Source organism: Dipodomys spectabilis, unplaced genomic scaffold, assembly GCF_019054845.1.
Source record: "Dipodomys spectabilis isolate Male_0828 unplaced genomic scaffold, ASM1905484v1 ptg000003l, whole genome shotgun sequence".
NCBI lineage: Eukaryota > Metazoa > Chordata > Mammalia > Rodentia > Heteromyidae > Dipodomys > Dipodomys spectabilis.
The window spans coordinates 14,407,937-14,424,896 of NW_024870680.1; the positions used below are offsets into that span (position 1 = coordinate 14,407,937).

General features: G+C 45.2%; 1 protein-coding gene across 2 annotated transcripts; it reads left to right on the forward strand.

Moving 5' to 3' along the window:
• The first annotated feature begins 983 nt into the window (after positions 1 to 983).
• Lipt2 (lipoyl(octanoyl) transferase 2) lies at positions 984 to 3,015 on the forward strand. Of its 2 annotated transcripts, none has more exons than XM_042688027.1 (2): positions 984 to 1,449; positions 2,022 to 3,015. In XM_042688027.1, exons 1-2 carry the CDS (start codon positions 984 to 986, stop codon positions 2,246 to 2,248), a joined length of 693 nt encoding a protein of 230 aa, XP_042543961.1. In that variant the 3' UTR covers positions 2,249 to 3,015. The 2 variants fall into 2 exon arrangements, with proteins under 2 accessions (XP_042543961.1, XP_042543968.1); XM_042688034.1 differs by having other exon boundaries at positions 984 to 1,425.
• Positions 3,016 to 16,960: the final 13,945 nt, after the last annotated feature.

The window sequence follows — 16,960 nt, forward strand, 5'->3', positions numbered from 1 at the left end:
GGGAATGGATAGCTGTTAACTCACAACTGAGTTCCTCTCAGGGACAGGGCTTCACTAAAACTTATACAAGTGCCTTCATAGATTGTCTACAACTGGTCGACACAATATATAAATTTTTGTCCCCTTGCTTTAATTTGGAATAACTAATGGGTCACACCAGGCTCAGAGAATTCCTTGGGACTGGCTAAGGTCTCTGATGTTGGTTTTTTCCCCCCCTGTTCAACTTCTCCCTTTCCTAATCCTGCTTCGATTACTCTCTTATAGGTGCTGGTCTGCCCCATCCTACCCTACAATAAATTTCTTGCACACTAATCTCCCTTCCAGTCTTCAAAAAACTCAACCCCACATATATTGCTATGTTTTACTTTACTTTTTCTAGCACTTATCACTGAGAAATTGCTTTAATACTTTTTTGATAATACTGAGGTTTTAACTCAGAGCCTGCTAGGCAAGTGTTCTATCACCTGGGCCATGACACTAGCCCTTGTGGCTTTATTGATTTTGGGGCTAGGGTTTCTAATTTATGCCCAGGCCCACCTGGGCAAAGATCCACCGATGTCAAGCTTCCTACCGTAGCTGGGATGGCAGATTCCTGGCACCATACCACCACACATCACCATTCTATCCGTTGAAATGAGGTCCGGAGAACTGGCTAGCCATAAACGGAAATTCTTCAGATCTCTGCTCTCTGGGTAGCAAAGACTGCAGGAGATGCCACCGTGCCCAGCTATTTAGTATTTCAGTGCTTGCTTACTGCCTGCTATGAGCATGTAAACTTAACAAGGTCAGATTTTTGTTTCTGGTCTTACTCTGCTGCATCACGAGCTTAACGCTGAGGCCACAAACACACCACGTGCTACACAAGAGGTCACTGGGTCAGGCCCATCCTGCTGGGACGGAGATTCCTGAACTCAGGCTCAGGGCGTGGCCTCAGTCCCTGCCCCGCGCGGAGGGCGGAGCCTGCAGACCGCGCAGCACGCGCGATGCCGCCGCCCGCCGTCAGGGTGGTGTGGCTGGGCCGGGCGCGGTACGCCGAGCTGCTGGCGCTGCAGGAGTCCTGGCTGCGGAGGCTGCAGGCCGAGCCCGGCCCCGATGCCGGGTCGAGTCTCGAGGCGGGCGCCCTCCTGCTCTGCGAGCCAGCGGGGCCCGTGTATACATCCGGGCTACGCGGCGGCCTGACTCCCGAGGAAACGGCGCAGCTGAGGGCTCTGGGCGCCGAGGTGCGCACCACAGGCCGCGGCGGCCTGGCCACCTTCCACGGCCCGGGCCAGCTGCTCTGCCACCCGGTGCTCGACCTGCGGCGCCTCGGTCTACGCCTGCGCACCCACGTGGCGGCGCTGGAGAAGTGTGCGGTGCGCCTCTGCGAGCTCCGGGGCCTGCGGGACGCCCGCGCGCGGCCCCCGCCCTACACTGGGGTCTGGCTGGGTGAGCGCAAAATCTGCGCGATCGGTGAGCACCATGGGGCGGAGCCAGGCCTGGGTGGGCGGGGCCAGGCCTGGGTGGGCGGGGCCAGGCCTGGGTGGGCGGGGCCAGGCCTGGGTGGGCGGGGCCAGGCCTGGGTGGGCGGGGCCAGGCCTGGGTGGGCGGGGCCAGGCCTGAGGGGTGAAGGGAGAGCTCTAGCGGGAGAAGGTGTTTTTGGAGTCAGTTTTGAATTGCACTGGCGCCCCGCGTTATTGTTTTGTAGATTCATCGCAGCAATTTTATATTCGGAAACACAGGGGTCCCCAGAAGTCTTCTGATTCAATACTCATTATGACAGATGGAAGGACTACAAGTGAATTGCTATGTTGCTTTCTGTGTGTCAATTTTTAAAGTTTTAAAGCATCAGATTCTCAGTGTTTAAAGCAATTCCCTGTTATGAGGGCAGCGCATGTGGAACATTACTACCCCCTCCCGTCTCATTTGGCTGGAAACCCTCAGTCTATGTACAGTACACGTGCCAGAAACAAAATGTGAAATCCAGCGATCGGGCCTAGGAGGGGGAGGCTGTGGATTCTAAGATCATTTGCCTTGCTTTTCAGGTGTCCGCTGTGGAAGGCACATCACATCCCACGGCCTGGCGCTGAATTGCTCCACGGACCTTACATGGTTTGAACACATCGTGCCCTGTGGACTGGTTGGGACAGGTGTCACTTCCCTGAGTAAGGAGCTCCAGCGGCACGTCTCCGTGGATGAAGTAATGCCGCCTTTCCTCGAGGTCTTTAAGGAGACCTTTAAGTGCACTTTGGTCTCAGAGGACCCCAACTAAAAGGGATTCATACCGTCAGGGTAGTCTTGTCCTGGAAAGCAACCCAATCCAACTCCGGGTGTCAGAGTCCAGATTAAAGAACTGCTTGTCATTCTCTGACTATAAGACCAAGAGCAAGATTATGAGCCATGAGCTATTGTTGACTTATGTGTACCCTGATTTATTTATATCATATCCACCTACCTCAGAGACATTAGATATGGAAACACCATGAAAAGCAACATGCTATATAAAGCATTGGTATGACTATCAGCACTCATTTTTCAGCTTAGAGGAACTCAGATGTCACTTTCATTCTCCAGTTGCTTTTCTTTTTTGTCCAAGACCAGGACTCAAACTCAGTATCTAACCCTTTTGCTCACTGGCCATTGTTCTACCATCCGAGCCATGCCTCCAACCTCTTACTTTTTCAGTGTTGTGTCTAATTGAGCAATTCTGGTCTCTAGTTCCTTTGACTTTGTGGGAATCAAATCTCTGAACTACCCAGTGAATGTGATATGATATGGTTTTTCATTATCAGGAGACCTGGGTGCATTTTGCAATAAAGGGAAAAGCCACTTCAAAGGTAGAATCTCTAAACTTGGTAATTTACCTAAATTTTCTTAGCATTACCAGGTAGATCAGAAGCTACAAGAAAAACAGGAATGATTTCTCACACTGGCCAAGCGCTGAGGTTTTCTTAGATGAGATGTTTAAGGTTGTGTATAATTATTTGCTATTTAATAAAACCAAAGCTTATTGACAACAATAAACATTTATTGTTTGTATGGGTTGTGTAGCTTGTAATAATCTTCACTAGCTGTTTATAGATTGTGGTGTTGCCTGAGCTTACAATAAAAATATCAACTATCAATTGAAGGCTTGACTGAGGCTGGAGGACAGCTTCCAAAGTGCTTCACTGAATTGTCTGGTTGTTCTTCGTTATTGACAGGAGGGAGGCCTCAGTACCATATTGACCCCTCCAGACAGCTGCTCTAATGTTCTCTAGCTTCCCAGAGGAAATTATGCCAGAGAGAGAAGGACAGGTCAGGAGTTACCATGGCTTTTATGATCCAGCCTTAGAAGTCACTATTCTTTCTGTAGTCCTCTAATGGATGAATCTAATTTCATGAAGAGGAGGTGATGATCTTTAGCGGTCATCTTGGAGACTGGTTCCAATAGCCTACTAAGAATGAAGAGTGTTGACTGAGAAGTGAGGGGATGCTGGTTCTAGTCTTGGCTCTGTAGAAAAGTTGTTTCCTGCCGGGCACCAGTGGCTCACGCCTGTAATCCTAGCTACTCATGAGGCTGAGATCTGAGGATCACGGTTCAAAGCCAGCCCTGGCAGGAAAGACTATGAGACTCCTATCTCCAAAAAACCACTAGAAAACTGGAAGTGGCGCTGTAGCTCAAGTGGTAGAGCGCTTGACTTGAGCTGAAGAGCTGAGGGACAGTGCCCAGGCCCAGAGTTCAAGCCCCATGACCGACAAAAAAAAAAAAAGTTGTTTCCTCTCTCTAGGCTTCAGTGTCCCCTTAACCAGTGCTGGTCACTAGAATTATAATGGGACCCACATTATAAAATCACATTTCCTAGGAGCCTCATTAAGAAAAGAAAAATAAAAATGAGTGATGTTAAGTTTTAATATGTTTAACCCTATTTACTGTACTTCTGTATAAAGCAATATAAGCATATTAATGAGATATTTTACAGTTCTTCATCCTAAGTCTGATACTTAATGTGAACTTCATTGACCAGCCACATTTATAAGTCTCTTCACATTGGAGATCTGACTTTTGAATACAAATAATTTATGTGAGTTATTCAACACAAAATGGTGTGTAGGGGGGGCAGGGAGTAGTAAGTGTGTGTGTGTGTGCACGCGCGCGCGCACGTGCGTGCGTGCGTTTGAGAGAGAGCGAGAGCTGATATCTGGGCTTGAACTCAAAATCTTGTTCTCTCACTTAGCTTTTGCACTTGAGGCCAGAGCTCTACCACTTGAGCCACACTTCCATTTCTGGCTTTTTGATCATTAATTGGATGGAGCCTCATGCCTGAGCTTTGAACCACAATCTGAAGATCTCAGCCTTCTGAATAGCCAAGAGCCCCCAGCAAGCTGAAATGATTTTAGAGGTATATTCCCAACCTTTTGTCATACAGAAATGAAACTGAGGCTTAGGATAAAACTCACAGTCACACGGTGAATTAATGACAGAGCTAACACTAGGTATCAGGTACAAGCCCTTTCCCATGCTTTTTTTTTTCCTGGTGTACACCCTTGAACAATATGTCTTTGGTCAGTCAATATTAGTTAATTAATCGTTTAGCTACCCATAATTTGGCCCTTATCCTTTCTAGGTCTTTGTTTCCTATTCCTGTGTGCCAAATGCTGCATTTTAGGGGTCTAAGGGGAAGTGGTTGATAATTACCTTTCAGTATCACTGCCAAGATGGGAAATAATTATTCTGGGAAGAGCTGTTCTGTTCTCATTTTTGGAATTCCTGTTTTGCCCATCTGATGATCAGCCTCCCTCTCTAGTTGCCCTAGTGTGTGACTATACAGCTTATTCTTGAACTGTTGCAGAGATGAGGAAAGAAACAAGTTATTCAGCACATATTCACAGTGCCAGATACTAGATTAATCTTCCTTAGTACTTTCTACAATAGTCTATTCTGTTCTTCTGGATCATAGCAGATCACTGCATGGGTAGTGACTGGTTTTACTTGGCCTTCCTGAGCTGTTTCTTTACATGAAACAAGCATTGTTACAGCATCTGCCTCAGGGTATGAGAAAGATTAAGTGGCCTAATGACAGACTGGTAAAACATTGAAGTGTTGGCACAGAGTAAATGCTCAGATATTCTCATCATTGTTAGAATGTGTTCTCTATGAGGCTTTTTGGGGAAATGATCTTCAGATCCCTTCATTTCCCCTCAAGGTATTAAGGTCCTCAAGAGCAGAGCTGAGCCTTTCTTGTTACCTCAACCTCTGCCATGTAACACTGGACCTGATGTAGGAGAGACTAGTTGCAAATAGTGATTAAGGTGATTAAGGTGGCTCAGTGGTAGAGCACTTGCCTTGCATGCCTGAGGCCCTGGGTTCGATTCCTCAGCACCACATATGCAAAAAGAAAAAAGCCGGAAGTGGCGCTGTGGCTCAAGTGGTGGAGCTCTAGCCTTGAGCTGAAGAGCTGAGGGACAGCGCCCAGGCCCAGAGTTCAGGCCCCACGACTGGACCCCCCCCCCCAAAAAAAAAATAGTGATTAAGTAAAATTGACCTGTTTAAAATCAATCTTGCTTACCTGCCTGTGTACTAGCTTTATCCATGCATGTCCCATTATGTATAGTGTCCATGGCTTAGCACCACACCCTTGGTGTGGACAGATCAGCACAGAACATGGCAATATGTCATTCTCTGACCTGGACTGGGGGTGGGAGAGACAAGTGGGCACTTATAGGATGCTGCTGGCCTACAGGTGTGTTCGTTGGCTTACAGGATTTATGACTATATGTATAGATTTTTAAGTTAGAAGTATTTAAAAATGGGCCTTCTGCCTGACTATTGGTGAGATGAGAAGTAGGTATATTGGATAGTGTGTTCTCCAGTTAGCTGTAGCAACACCCCCCTCTCTCCCAACCCCTGGAAGCATTTCAGTTGATGATCCATAATCTAGACATTCCCTAGTTTTGTCATGCAGCAGTGTGGACTCATATTAGCACCAGATGTGTACTGTAGTGAGAGGGAGGCCATAACTTCTACTGGCTATATGAAAAACACTTAATATTACAAGTCACCAGGGAAATGCAAATCCAGATTATGAGAAACTGCATTACTCCCACCAAATAATTATTGAAAAGACAAAAGAGAACAAATGTTGGTTAGGAAGTGAAGAAATGGGAGCCTGTATAGAAATATAGATTAGTACAGCCATTTTAGAAGACATTCAAAAAAATTAAAACAGCATATAACCAAATAATCCTTCTACTGTTTATTAAAGAAAATTAGATTCGTAGGCTGAAGAGACATCTGTACTACCAGGTTCTTTGTACACTATTCACAATAGCCAAGAAATGGAAACAAGGTTAAGTGTCCATTCATTGATGAATTGATAAAAATGTGGTATGTATATGCAATATGGAATGTTATTCAGCCTTATAAAAAGAAATCCTAGATGGGGACTAGTGGCACATGCCTGTAATATGCAATATGGAATGTTATTACCTTATAAAAAGAAATCCTAGACTTTTGGCCCATGCCTGTAATCAAGGGGCTGAGATCTGAGGATTGCAGTTCAAAGCCAGCCTGGACAAAAAAGACCATGAGATTCTTTTTTTTTTTTTTTTTTTTTTGGGTCCAGTCGTGGGGTCTGAACTCTGGGCCTGGGCGTCGTCCCTCAGCTCTTCAGCTCAAGGCTAGCGCTCTACCACTTGAGTCATAGCACCACTTCTGGCTTTTTTTTTTCTGCTTGTCTGGTGCTGAGGAATCGAACCCAGGGCCTCATGCATGTAAGGCAAGTGCTCTACCACTGAGCTACCTTCTCAGCCCCCCGCCATGAGATTCTTATTGCCAATAAACTACTCAGGAAAAAGCCAGAAGTGTCACTATAGCTCAAGTGGTAGAGCATAGCCTTGAACAAAAGAAGTTCCGGGACAGTGCTCAGGCTCACAGTTCAAGCCCAAGGACCAGAAAAAAAAAAAAAAAAAAAACAACCACATAAAGAACATTCTGTTATTTGCAACAATATGAATGAACCTATTCAACCTTAAAAGAACAGGAAATTCTATCATTTTGCAACTATATTAATGAACCTAAGTGCAATAGTTCATACAGAACAGCATAGAATCTACAAGTTGATACTAAAATAATTATAAGAGGTTAGAGAGGATAGGATGAGGGAGGTTAACAGGTGCAATGCTATACTTAGATATTAATGGTAAATTCTGAGGTTAATCTATTGCATAGTAGGGTAACATAGTTAATAATGTAGGATATATTTCAAAATTAGCCAACAGGTAAGATTTTAATGTTTTCACTAAAGGGAAATGATTAACAAAGTGATGAATATGTTTATTATCCTGATTTGATCAGGGCATAATGTGTACACACACTGATCTATCATACTGTATCCCATAAAGATGTACAGTTATTGTCAATCAAAAACAAATAAAGCTGCAGCGGGGTTGGCAGCTTACACTTGTAATCCTAACTACTCAGGAGGCTGAGATCTGAGGATCATGATTTGAAGCCAACCTGGGCAGGAAACTCCCATGAGACACTTAACTCCAATAAGCTACCAAAAAGCTGGAAGTAGAGCTGTGGCTCAAGTGTTAAGAGTACTAACCTTGAGCAAAAAAAAGCTCGAGGACAGTGCCTGGACCCTGAGTTCAAACCCTAGAACTGGCATAAAATAAATAACAAAGTAAATAAAGCTTTTTTATAGATATTTATTTTTAAGTCATAAACACCTTTTAATCTTCACAACGATAGTCGTCATTATCTTAATCTACATTGCTTATGAACTCTATGACCTGTAGCAATAATATATATTTTTTACAAATAAGGTGATATGTACGTTTCTTTCCTTTTGCTTAGTGTCAGCTGTTCCCTCTTTCTCTCTCATTCTCTCCCTCTCATTACCACCCTTGAGTTGCTCAGTTCACTTCCATCAATGTCCAGTATAGCTGATGGGCCCCTCTGCTGTATTTTTTCACCCGCTTTTCATTGATTCTGTGCTCTGCCCCCACCTCCCCTCAGATGTGCACGTGCATGCACCATATATGAGGTAAAGAATACACCATCTAAAAATGATAGGACAGATTAAGAAGTCCTTTGTTTCCTTATCTTTGAGGTTCTGATCAGTATGCATAGGTTTTTATTTTTAAAATAAAAACAAAAAGGGAGCAATGACTCACTTCTTTTGGTGCCCCTGTCCCCTGACCGAGGGGTAGGCACAGAATGGACAGCCTGAAATGTTTGATGTGTTCACCAAAAACTTCTGGCCCTGGGCTGGGAAGTTGGCTCAGTGGTAGAGCGCTTGCCTTGCATGCCTGAGGCCCTGGGTTCGATTCCTCAGCACCACATAAGCAAAAAGAAAACAGCCGGAAGTGGCGCTGTGGCTCAAGTGGTAGAGCGCTAGCCTTGAGCTGAAGAGCTGAGGGACAGCGCTCAAGTCCAGAGTTCAGGCCCCACGACTGGACCCCCCCCCCCAAAAAAAAAAAAACAAAACAAACTTCTGGCCCTCTGCCTTCTAGACACAGGCCAGGATTGTACTTCATGTTCTCTTCATGGTTGGGAGGGTCAGATGGCATGTTCTGGTTAATGAGTTAGGAATGGAGGCGGCACAAAACTTCTCAGCTGGGGTATGGCATAGTTAGTGCCAGATCCTCCAGAGGTTCTCTTTTCTTCCTTAACCAATTAAAGACAGTGGCTGCTTCCAGAAGGACTGCAACAAGCAAAACTTCCTGCTGCTGGACACAGGCAAGAGTTAACTCACTAAAATGGGAAATTGTCAATCCACAGCATAACCTAGCCTGATTGCTACAATATATTTATATTAATCAGGACACTTGTATTTGGAAATGAGGAAACCCAACTCTGAGATAAGCAAAGCAGAAAGCAAAAACAAAAGACAAGGGTGAAGTTTATTGGAAGAGGTTCTGAAGTCTCATTGGAGTCCAATGGTAACACCGCAGCTGACTCAAGAACAAGACAAGAAGCTGGGCCCCAGTGGCTCACACCTGTAACCTTAGCTACTAAGGAGGCTGAGATCTGAAGATCTTGGTTTGAAGCCAACATGGGCAGGAAAGTCCGTGAGACTTTTTTTTTTTTTGTCAGTCGTGGGGCTTGAACTCTGGGCCTAGACACTATCCCTTATCTCTTCAGCTCAAGGCTAGAGCTCTACCACTTGAGCCACAGTGCCATTTCTGGTTTTCTGGTGGTTAATTGGAGATAAGAATCTCACAGGCTTTATTGCCGGGGCTGGCTTTAAACCACGATCCTCAGATCTCAGCCACCTGAGTAGCTAGGATTATAGGCATGAACCACCGGTGCCTGGCAATGAGACTCTTATCTCCAATTAACCACCAAAAAAACAAAAAAAAGCCAGAAGTAGAGCTATGGTTCAAGTGGTAGAGTGGCAGTTTTGAGTGATAAAGGAAAAGAGATAGCACCCAGGCTCTAAGTTCAAATCTCAATACTAGCGCACGCGCGCGCGCACACACACACACACACACACACACACACCTTACAAACAAAAATAACAGGACTGGACACTGAAGTCCTGTAGTGACCCCCCCTCTCGTTCTCTCTCTCTCTGTCTCTGTCTCTCTGCCTCTCTCTCTCTGCATCTCTCTCTCTCCCTCTCTTGCCATTCTTCATGGTGCATGTTGCCTTCATTCTGCTGTACTTCAGTCTAGCTTTCTGTTTCCCATGCCATACAGTAGGGAATGCTGCCATCATGAATATTGGGGCAGAATTAAAGAAAACCCCAGGTTTCTGACCTGAGTGAGTAGGTAGATAGATGCCAAAGATATTGCTGAGATGGAGAACACTGGATGAAGACCCAAGTCTGGAAAAGAAGATGATGGGGTTCATTTTTGACAAATCAAGTTTGAGACACTTGTAGGAGATCCAAATAGAAAAAGCCAACAAACAGCTGAACGAAGCATGGAGGCAGGGGGAGGGCAGTGATGGCTTAGAAATGGAGCAGGAGGAGAGATGAGGGCTGAGAACTGACAAATGTGACACTTAGGGTAAGGAAGAGGAGCAGGTGGTACAAAAGTGGCACAGGGACCAAGAAAGAGATAAAATAGCTATCTCATTCATTAACCCAGCAAGACAGGTAGGGGTATTTGATGAATGAAAAACCCCAAGACTTCCAGAGAAGTCATGTGGTTGGTAAGGGACAAAATCAGTCCCAGATTCCCAGCCTGGGGTTGACAGAGGCTGGCATCCTGGAGAAGCGCCTCTAACATCAGGTGGACAGAGCCAGAGAGGATGCAGAGCTTGAAGGCTACAGTCTGGCAGGGGTTGGGCCTACGGCATTAGGTCAGGCCACTATGGTGGATTCCTGACTCTCCTTCCTGCCAGTCTGCTTTCTACCTCCCGTTCCCACCCCCAGGGCCCTTCCTCAAGGAAGGAAGCTGAGCATACAAAGGAGGATATTCAATACCCTGGCTCTCCCTTCCCCGCCCCCCAACAACAACAACAACAAAGCAAACCTTCTTGTTTGCTCAGAGTGTTTTCCTCAGAAACAGATTGTCCATGGTCCAGGGAAAGAGTGCTGAGAGTGAGGATGTGACCAGGGACAGTTGCTTGTCCCACATGGAGTTCCTTCAGGGAGCCTGGCAGGAAACCAGACAGGTGTTAGAACCAGCTCCTACAGGATGACTAAGTGGCCCTTGCTTTGAACCAAAAGCCTTTCTCTCTGGACACTCCTATGAAAACGTTATTTCTTGCAATTTAAATCAAAATCTATATCTGATTTTGTAACTTGACAATCACCACACCATACTATAATACCTAAAGTAATAATCAAACTTTTGCACACATAATCTAGTAATCCTTTTCATTTTTGTTTCCTTTGGGGGGGGGAGTAGTACTTATGATGTAGATAACAAGTATATATGTATTCTCCCACCTGCTAGGCTTCTGAGCCATGCCTTCAGCCACACTTTTCATTAGTTACTTTTTAAGATAAGGCCTTGCTTTCCAGGTGCAAACCTAAGCCTCCATTCACCTACTGTGTAGGCTTTCCATTGCCCCTGGGATCACAGGCATGTGCAGCTGCAGCCAGCCTCCCTTCCATGGAGATGAAATCTTTTTCTGCCCAAGCTGATCTGTCCTCACTTTCCCCCCAATCTCAGCCTCCCAATGTAGCTTGGTACATCATCACAAAGACCACTAAAATCAGGGGCTGGGAAGGTGGCTCAATGGTAGAGTGTTTGCCTAGCATGCATGAGGCCCTGGGTTCAATTCCTCAACATCACATAAACAGAAAAGTCCAGAAGTGGCACTGTGGCTCAAGTGGTAGAGTGCTAGCCTTGAGCTGAAGAACTTAGGGACAGCGCCCAGGCCTAGAGTTCAAGCCCCATGACTGACAATAAAAACTAACAAAGACCACTAAAATGGTTTTAAAAGGATGGAGAGGTGCTAGGGACATATGTCTGTAACCCTATCTACTCAGGAGGCTGAGATCTGAGGATCACAATTCAATGCCAGTTTAAAGTGCTAGCCTTGTACACAAAAGCTTAGGGATAGCACCTGAGCCTGGGTCTCAAGCCCCAAGACTGGCATAGATACACACAAAAATAGTTTCTGGATCCACATCATAGACTTCTTTTTAGTGGACTTCCATTGACTAATGTGTCTCCAAGCTGTGTTGCTTAAGATTGAAGACAGTATTCCTGGTATTATCTAGTATAAGGTGTGTCAATATGTCTTGGGCTTGAAGACAGTTATGGGTCAGAACAGGTCCATGTTTTACAAAGATCACACAGCCTGGGGAAGGAGATATACTGGTAAACAGGTGTGTATAATAAAATACACATGGACTGAGAGCAGTGTTCATCAGGAACATACAAAAAGATGCAATAAACTTAAAGGGGAGGAAGAGGCAGTCATGGCTGAAGGCGGCACTGAGTTGGGTAGAACTCTAGGTTGTAAGCAACAGAAAACTCAGCCCACACTAACTAAAATGAAAAAAAGAATATTTCAGAGTGGAGGATGTAGTTCAGTGGTAAAGCATTTGCCTAGCATGTACAAGGACATGGTTTCAATCTCAGCACTATGAAAAGAAGGACAAGACTCTTTAGATCTTATAACTGAAAAATCTTGGGATAAGTCTTGAGACAGGAATAATTCTTGAGTCTCAAACATGACTTCAAGACTTAGTCTTTCTTTTTCTTTTTTTTGTTTCAGTCATGAGGCTTGAACTCTGGGCCTGGGCACTGTCCCTCAGCTCTCCAGCTCAAGGCTAGTGCTCTACCACTTGAGCCACGGCGCTACTTCCAGCTTTTTCTGTTTATGTGGTGCTAAGGACTCAAACCCAGGGCCTCATGCATGCAAATCAAGCACTCTACCACTGAGCCACATTCCCAGCCCAGTCTTTCTTGCTCTATCAGTTAACTCTGCTTACCTTAGAATTGGCTTTATTCTGTCCTGTGTGGTAACAGAGAAAACTTCTGGTACTACCATAGCTAGATTCTGCAGCTTAGCCACACCTACTTTTATATACATTCAGCCTAAGGCTCTAGAAGGAACTGGACAAATTCCTATGCTAAGAAGGGCTGGTCACAACCCCTTGGGAACCAGCATTTAGGGCTCAGCCTCATCTGAACCACATGGGCTAGAAACAAGGGAGATAGGAAAGGGTAACTCCCAACAAAGAAGAGAGAGATTCTATTCTCCAGGGAAGGCCAAGATATTCCAGGTCCACTAATGGCCTCAGAAGAGAGGTCAGGAGAAACATGCAAATCTCTGTGGTGAGAAGTGGCTTGGCGGCTTGAGTGCATGTCCTGCTCCAGATGATAGCAGGTGCTCTGACTTTTCCATTTCTGTTCCACAGATCGACTTCTAAACTGCCTGTCTTTTGTCTGAGGATTTTTGGATGGGCAACAGATATCAACCCATGTGCCAGTCTGTATAAACACTTAATGTGCCCGCCCCTCCCAGAGTTCAAGCCCCATGACCAACAAAAACAAAACACAAATAAAATAAAATGCGCCCCCTTCTCCCCTCATCCCCCTGAAGAAGCAGTTCTCAGCCAATGACCAACTCTGCTAGCCTCTCCCCCAGGGGTCTCCTCCCCAGCCTCTCCTCTAGGGGTCTCTAGAAGACCCTAAAAGAACTAAACTTGCTTAAAGGACACAATTTTTGTCAGTCATGAGGCTTGAACTTGGGGCCTGAGTGCTGTCCTTGAGTTCTTTTTGCTCAAGGCTAGTGCTGTGCCAGTTTGAGCTACAGTGCCACTTCTGGTTTTCTGGTGGTTAATTGGAGATAAGAGTCTCTTGCACTTTCTCCTGAGTAGTAAGATTATAGATATGAGCCATGGGCATACAGCTAAGGGGACATTTTATTGTAAGTCCCACACCTCTACCTCACTACCTAATTTCCTAATGGTAGTTTCTGGGATCCCTTCAGATCTGAACCACTTGTGCTTAGATCCTGGTCTACAGCCTGCTAAAATCCATTCTTCTAAAAGGGAAAACCTAAGTCAATGCCAATAGTTTTTTTGTTATTGTTCTGCTGCCACATAATCCTTTGACACCTGGGAGTTTACAAGTACCTAAAACCTTTGAAACATTGTCCTTCCTTCCAGAAGCTGGTAGGAAAGCCAATAATAATTCCTCCATAGCTTTCAAAATGCTTCCCCTGAATACTATGAAGTTTTCACGACCTAGATTCCTGTTTAATGGCAAGGAACTTGAGACTTAACATGGTACAATGATATGGTCCAGGACCCAGAGATGTGCTCAGCTGACTACTCCCTCAACTTTTGTGGCTTGAGGAGCTATAGGAGCACCAAAAAAGAGTCTCTTTATCAATCAAGTTCCTTCAGGAAGCAGTTTGAGAAGACTCTACTCAGAGATGTGCAGGGAGTGGGTACCCTGGAGCTTGAAACATTGGCATTATTGCCACTCCGTGGCCTAAAGGGAAAGAGGAAAGAGGGACCCACAGTTAGGGAAAGCTCTGAGAGGGCTGATAGGCAGATAGAGACCAACTGAGGGCACAGCAAGGATACCACCAACAGACCAAAAAAGAATAGTGAATGACACTGGGCACTGGTAGCCATTCCTGTAATCCTAGCTACTCAAGAGGCTGAGATGAGGATTGCTGTCTAGGTAGAAAAGTCTATATATAGACTCTTATCTCCAATTTAAAAAAAGGCAGCAGTGGAAGTGTGGCTCAAGTGGCAGAGTGTCATCTCTGAATGAAAAAGCTAAAGGATATCACTCTGGTCCTGAGTGCAAGCCCCAGTATAGGCAGACAGAGAGACAGAGAAAGACATGGGGTGGGGGGGAATAGTAAGTGAAATATATCATAACCACCTGGATGAGAACAAGGCAGGGGAGGGGATAAAGAAGGAGAGAAGGGCACGAGAATTTGGACATATGATGGTAAAAGAAGGCCTCCCTTTTTAAACAGACTCAAAGGAGGTGTACCTCTAATGTTTCCCTCATCCATTCAGTCAGCTTACCCTGCCTCAGCCTCCACCCCATTTTCTTTGCCTTCCTCTGCCCCTATGTCAGGACCTTGTGTCCCTTTGCATGAAGGAGTTCCTCCTGTGGGCTACTCAGGGGTTTCCTCCCTTTCTCATCCAATACCAATTCAGCACAGGCCTCATGCTAAGCCCAGCTCTGTGAGTATTATATACTTTATTTCATCTAAGTCTCATTGCAAGCCTGCAAGCCATAATTGGGGAAAATGAGGGGAGCCAACTTCCTTTCCTAATAGATAGAGGAGAGAACTTAGTGTGTGTGTGTGTGTGTGTGTGTGTGTGTGTGTGTGTGTGTGTCTGTGTCTGTGTCTGTGTGTGTGTCTGTGTGTCTGTGTGTATGTACCTACCAGTACTGGGGCTTGAACTCAGGTCCTGGATCCTAACTCTTAGCTTTTTTGCTCAAGGATGGCACTCTACTACTTGAGCCATGCCTCTACTTACAGCTTTTTGTGGGTTATTTGAAGATAGAGTCACATGCACCTTTCTGTTTAAACTGGCTTTGAACCATGGTACTCAGATTTCAGCTTCTTGAGTAGGTAGGATTACAGGTGTGAGCCACCAGTGCCCAGAAGACCTTAAATCTTGAAGGACTGAAAAAGGCAACAAAGATCAGGCTTTTACTTTATATCTCCAACAGATCAAGTACCAAAGGGTAGGAGTAAAAGGTGGTAGGTTTTTTGTGGGGTTATTTTGTGAATTTTTTGTTTTGTTTCAGGGTTTTGGGTGTTTGGGGGGTGATTCTTTTTTTTTTTTTTTTTGTCAACCATGGGGCTTGAACTCAGGGCCTGGGCACAGTTCCTGGGCTTTTTTTTTTTGCCAGTCCTGAGGCTTGAAATCAGGGCCTGGATGCTGTCTCTGAGCTTCTTTTGCTCCAGATTAGCAGCCTACCACATGAGCCACAATGCAACTTCCAGCTTTTTCTATTTATGTGGTACTGAGGCACTGAACCCAGGGCTTTATGCATGCTAGGCAAGCACTCTACCACAAAGCCACATTCCCAGCCCTCCCTGGGCTCTTTTGCTCAAGGCTAGCACTCTACCACATTGAGCCATACCACCACTTCTGGTTTTCTGGTGGTTAATTGGAGATAAGAGTCTCATGGACTTTCCTGCCAAGGCTGGTTTTGAACCGAGATCCTCAGGTCTTAGCCTCCTGAGTAGCTAGGATTACAGGTGTAAGCCACCAATGCCCAGCTGGTGGTAGTTTTTTTTTTAAATTGCTATTATAAAGGTGATGTACAAAGTGGTTACAGTTTTGTAAGTCAGGTGAAGAGGACATTTCTTTCCAAAGATAGTAGATTGTTTGGTTTTGCTTTTGGTTTTCAAAATGTGAGAATACTGTTACAATCCAAGCTGCCCACTGCAATGAAAGCAATGAGCTCCCTGTCTCTGTAAGTGTGCAATTCATGAAGATAGAAACTGCACTGGGTGAGGGAGTTAACTAGAAAACCAAGTCCTCTGAACTTATTTTCTCTCATTTAATGATGCTAGATCTCTAAGATGGCGTGGTTCCACATGCCATTAGAATTGGAGATAATCTCTGTCTTCCAAGAACGAATAGCTATTAGCTGAAGTGGGCAGATAGCTACTTTTGTCATGAATACTTGTCATTGTAATAGAGTGAAAGCAAGCCCTGGCAGGATCTGGGAGGAAACCCTGATGGAGCCAAGGCTGTTTCCTCTAGCACCATTTCCATCTGAACATTTACAAATCAGAAATGCTGATTTCTGGGCTCTGTTCCAGATCTCCTGAATGAAGACCTTTGGAATAGAGCCCGAAAGTCTACTTTGTTAAATCATGCTTCCCCAACAGTTTGTAGGAAGGCTGAAAACTGATACTATATGGCTCAGGATGACTTCTGAGAGCAGTGAGCCCCAGTCCCTCAAAGAAGAACAGGTGGACCATAGGAACAACACAGAAATAATGTTTTTGATGGAGATTAGCAATATTGTACAGACTGCTTAAGCCATCCACCAGTGGCTCACACCTGTAATCCTAGCTACTCAGGAGGCTGAACTATAAAGACCACAAAACTAAACTCTAATTAACTATCAAAAAAGCTGAAATGGGGCTGGGAATGGGGCTTACTGTAGAGTGCTTGCCTAGCATGTATGAAGCCCTGGGTTTGATTCCTCAGTACCACAGAACAGAAAAAGCCAGAAGTGGTACTGTGACTGAAGTGATGGAGTGCTAGCCTTGAGCAAAAAGGAAGCTCAAGGACAGTGCCCAGGCCCTGGGTTCAAGACCCAGGACTGGCCAAACAAACAAACAAAAAAGCTGAACTGGAGGTGAGGCTCAGGTGTTAGTATACCAACCATGAGCCAAAATATCAAAGGAGAGCTCAAGCCTGATTGCGTGCGTGCGCATGCACACACACACACACACACACACACCACACACACACACACACACACACACACACACACAGAGCAACAACAAACAAAATCTGCCTACCATGTGGTAGATCTTTTTATTTTAATGATGGCACTTCTTAGATACTGCATCCTGAAACTCTGTGAT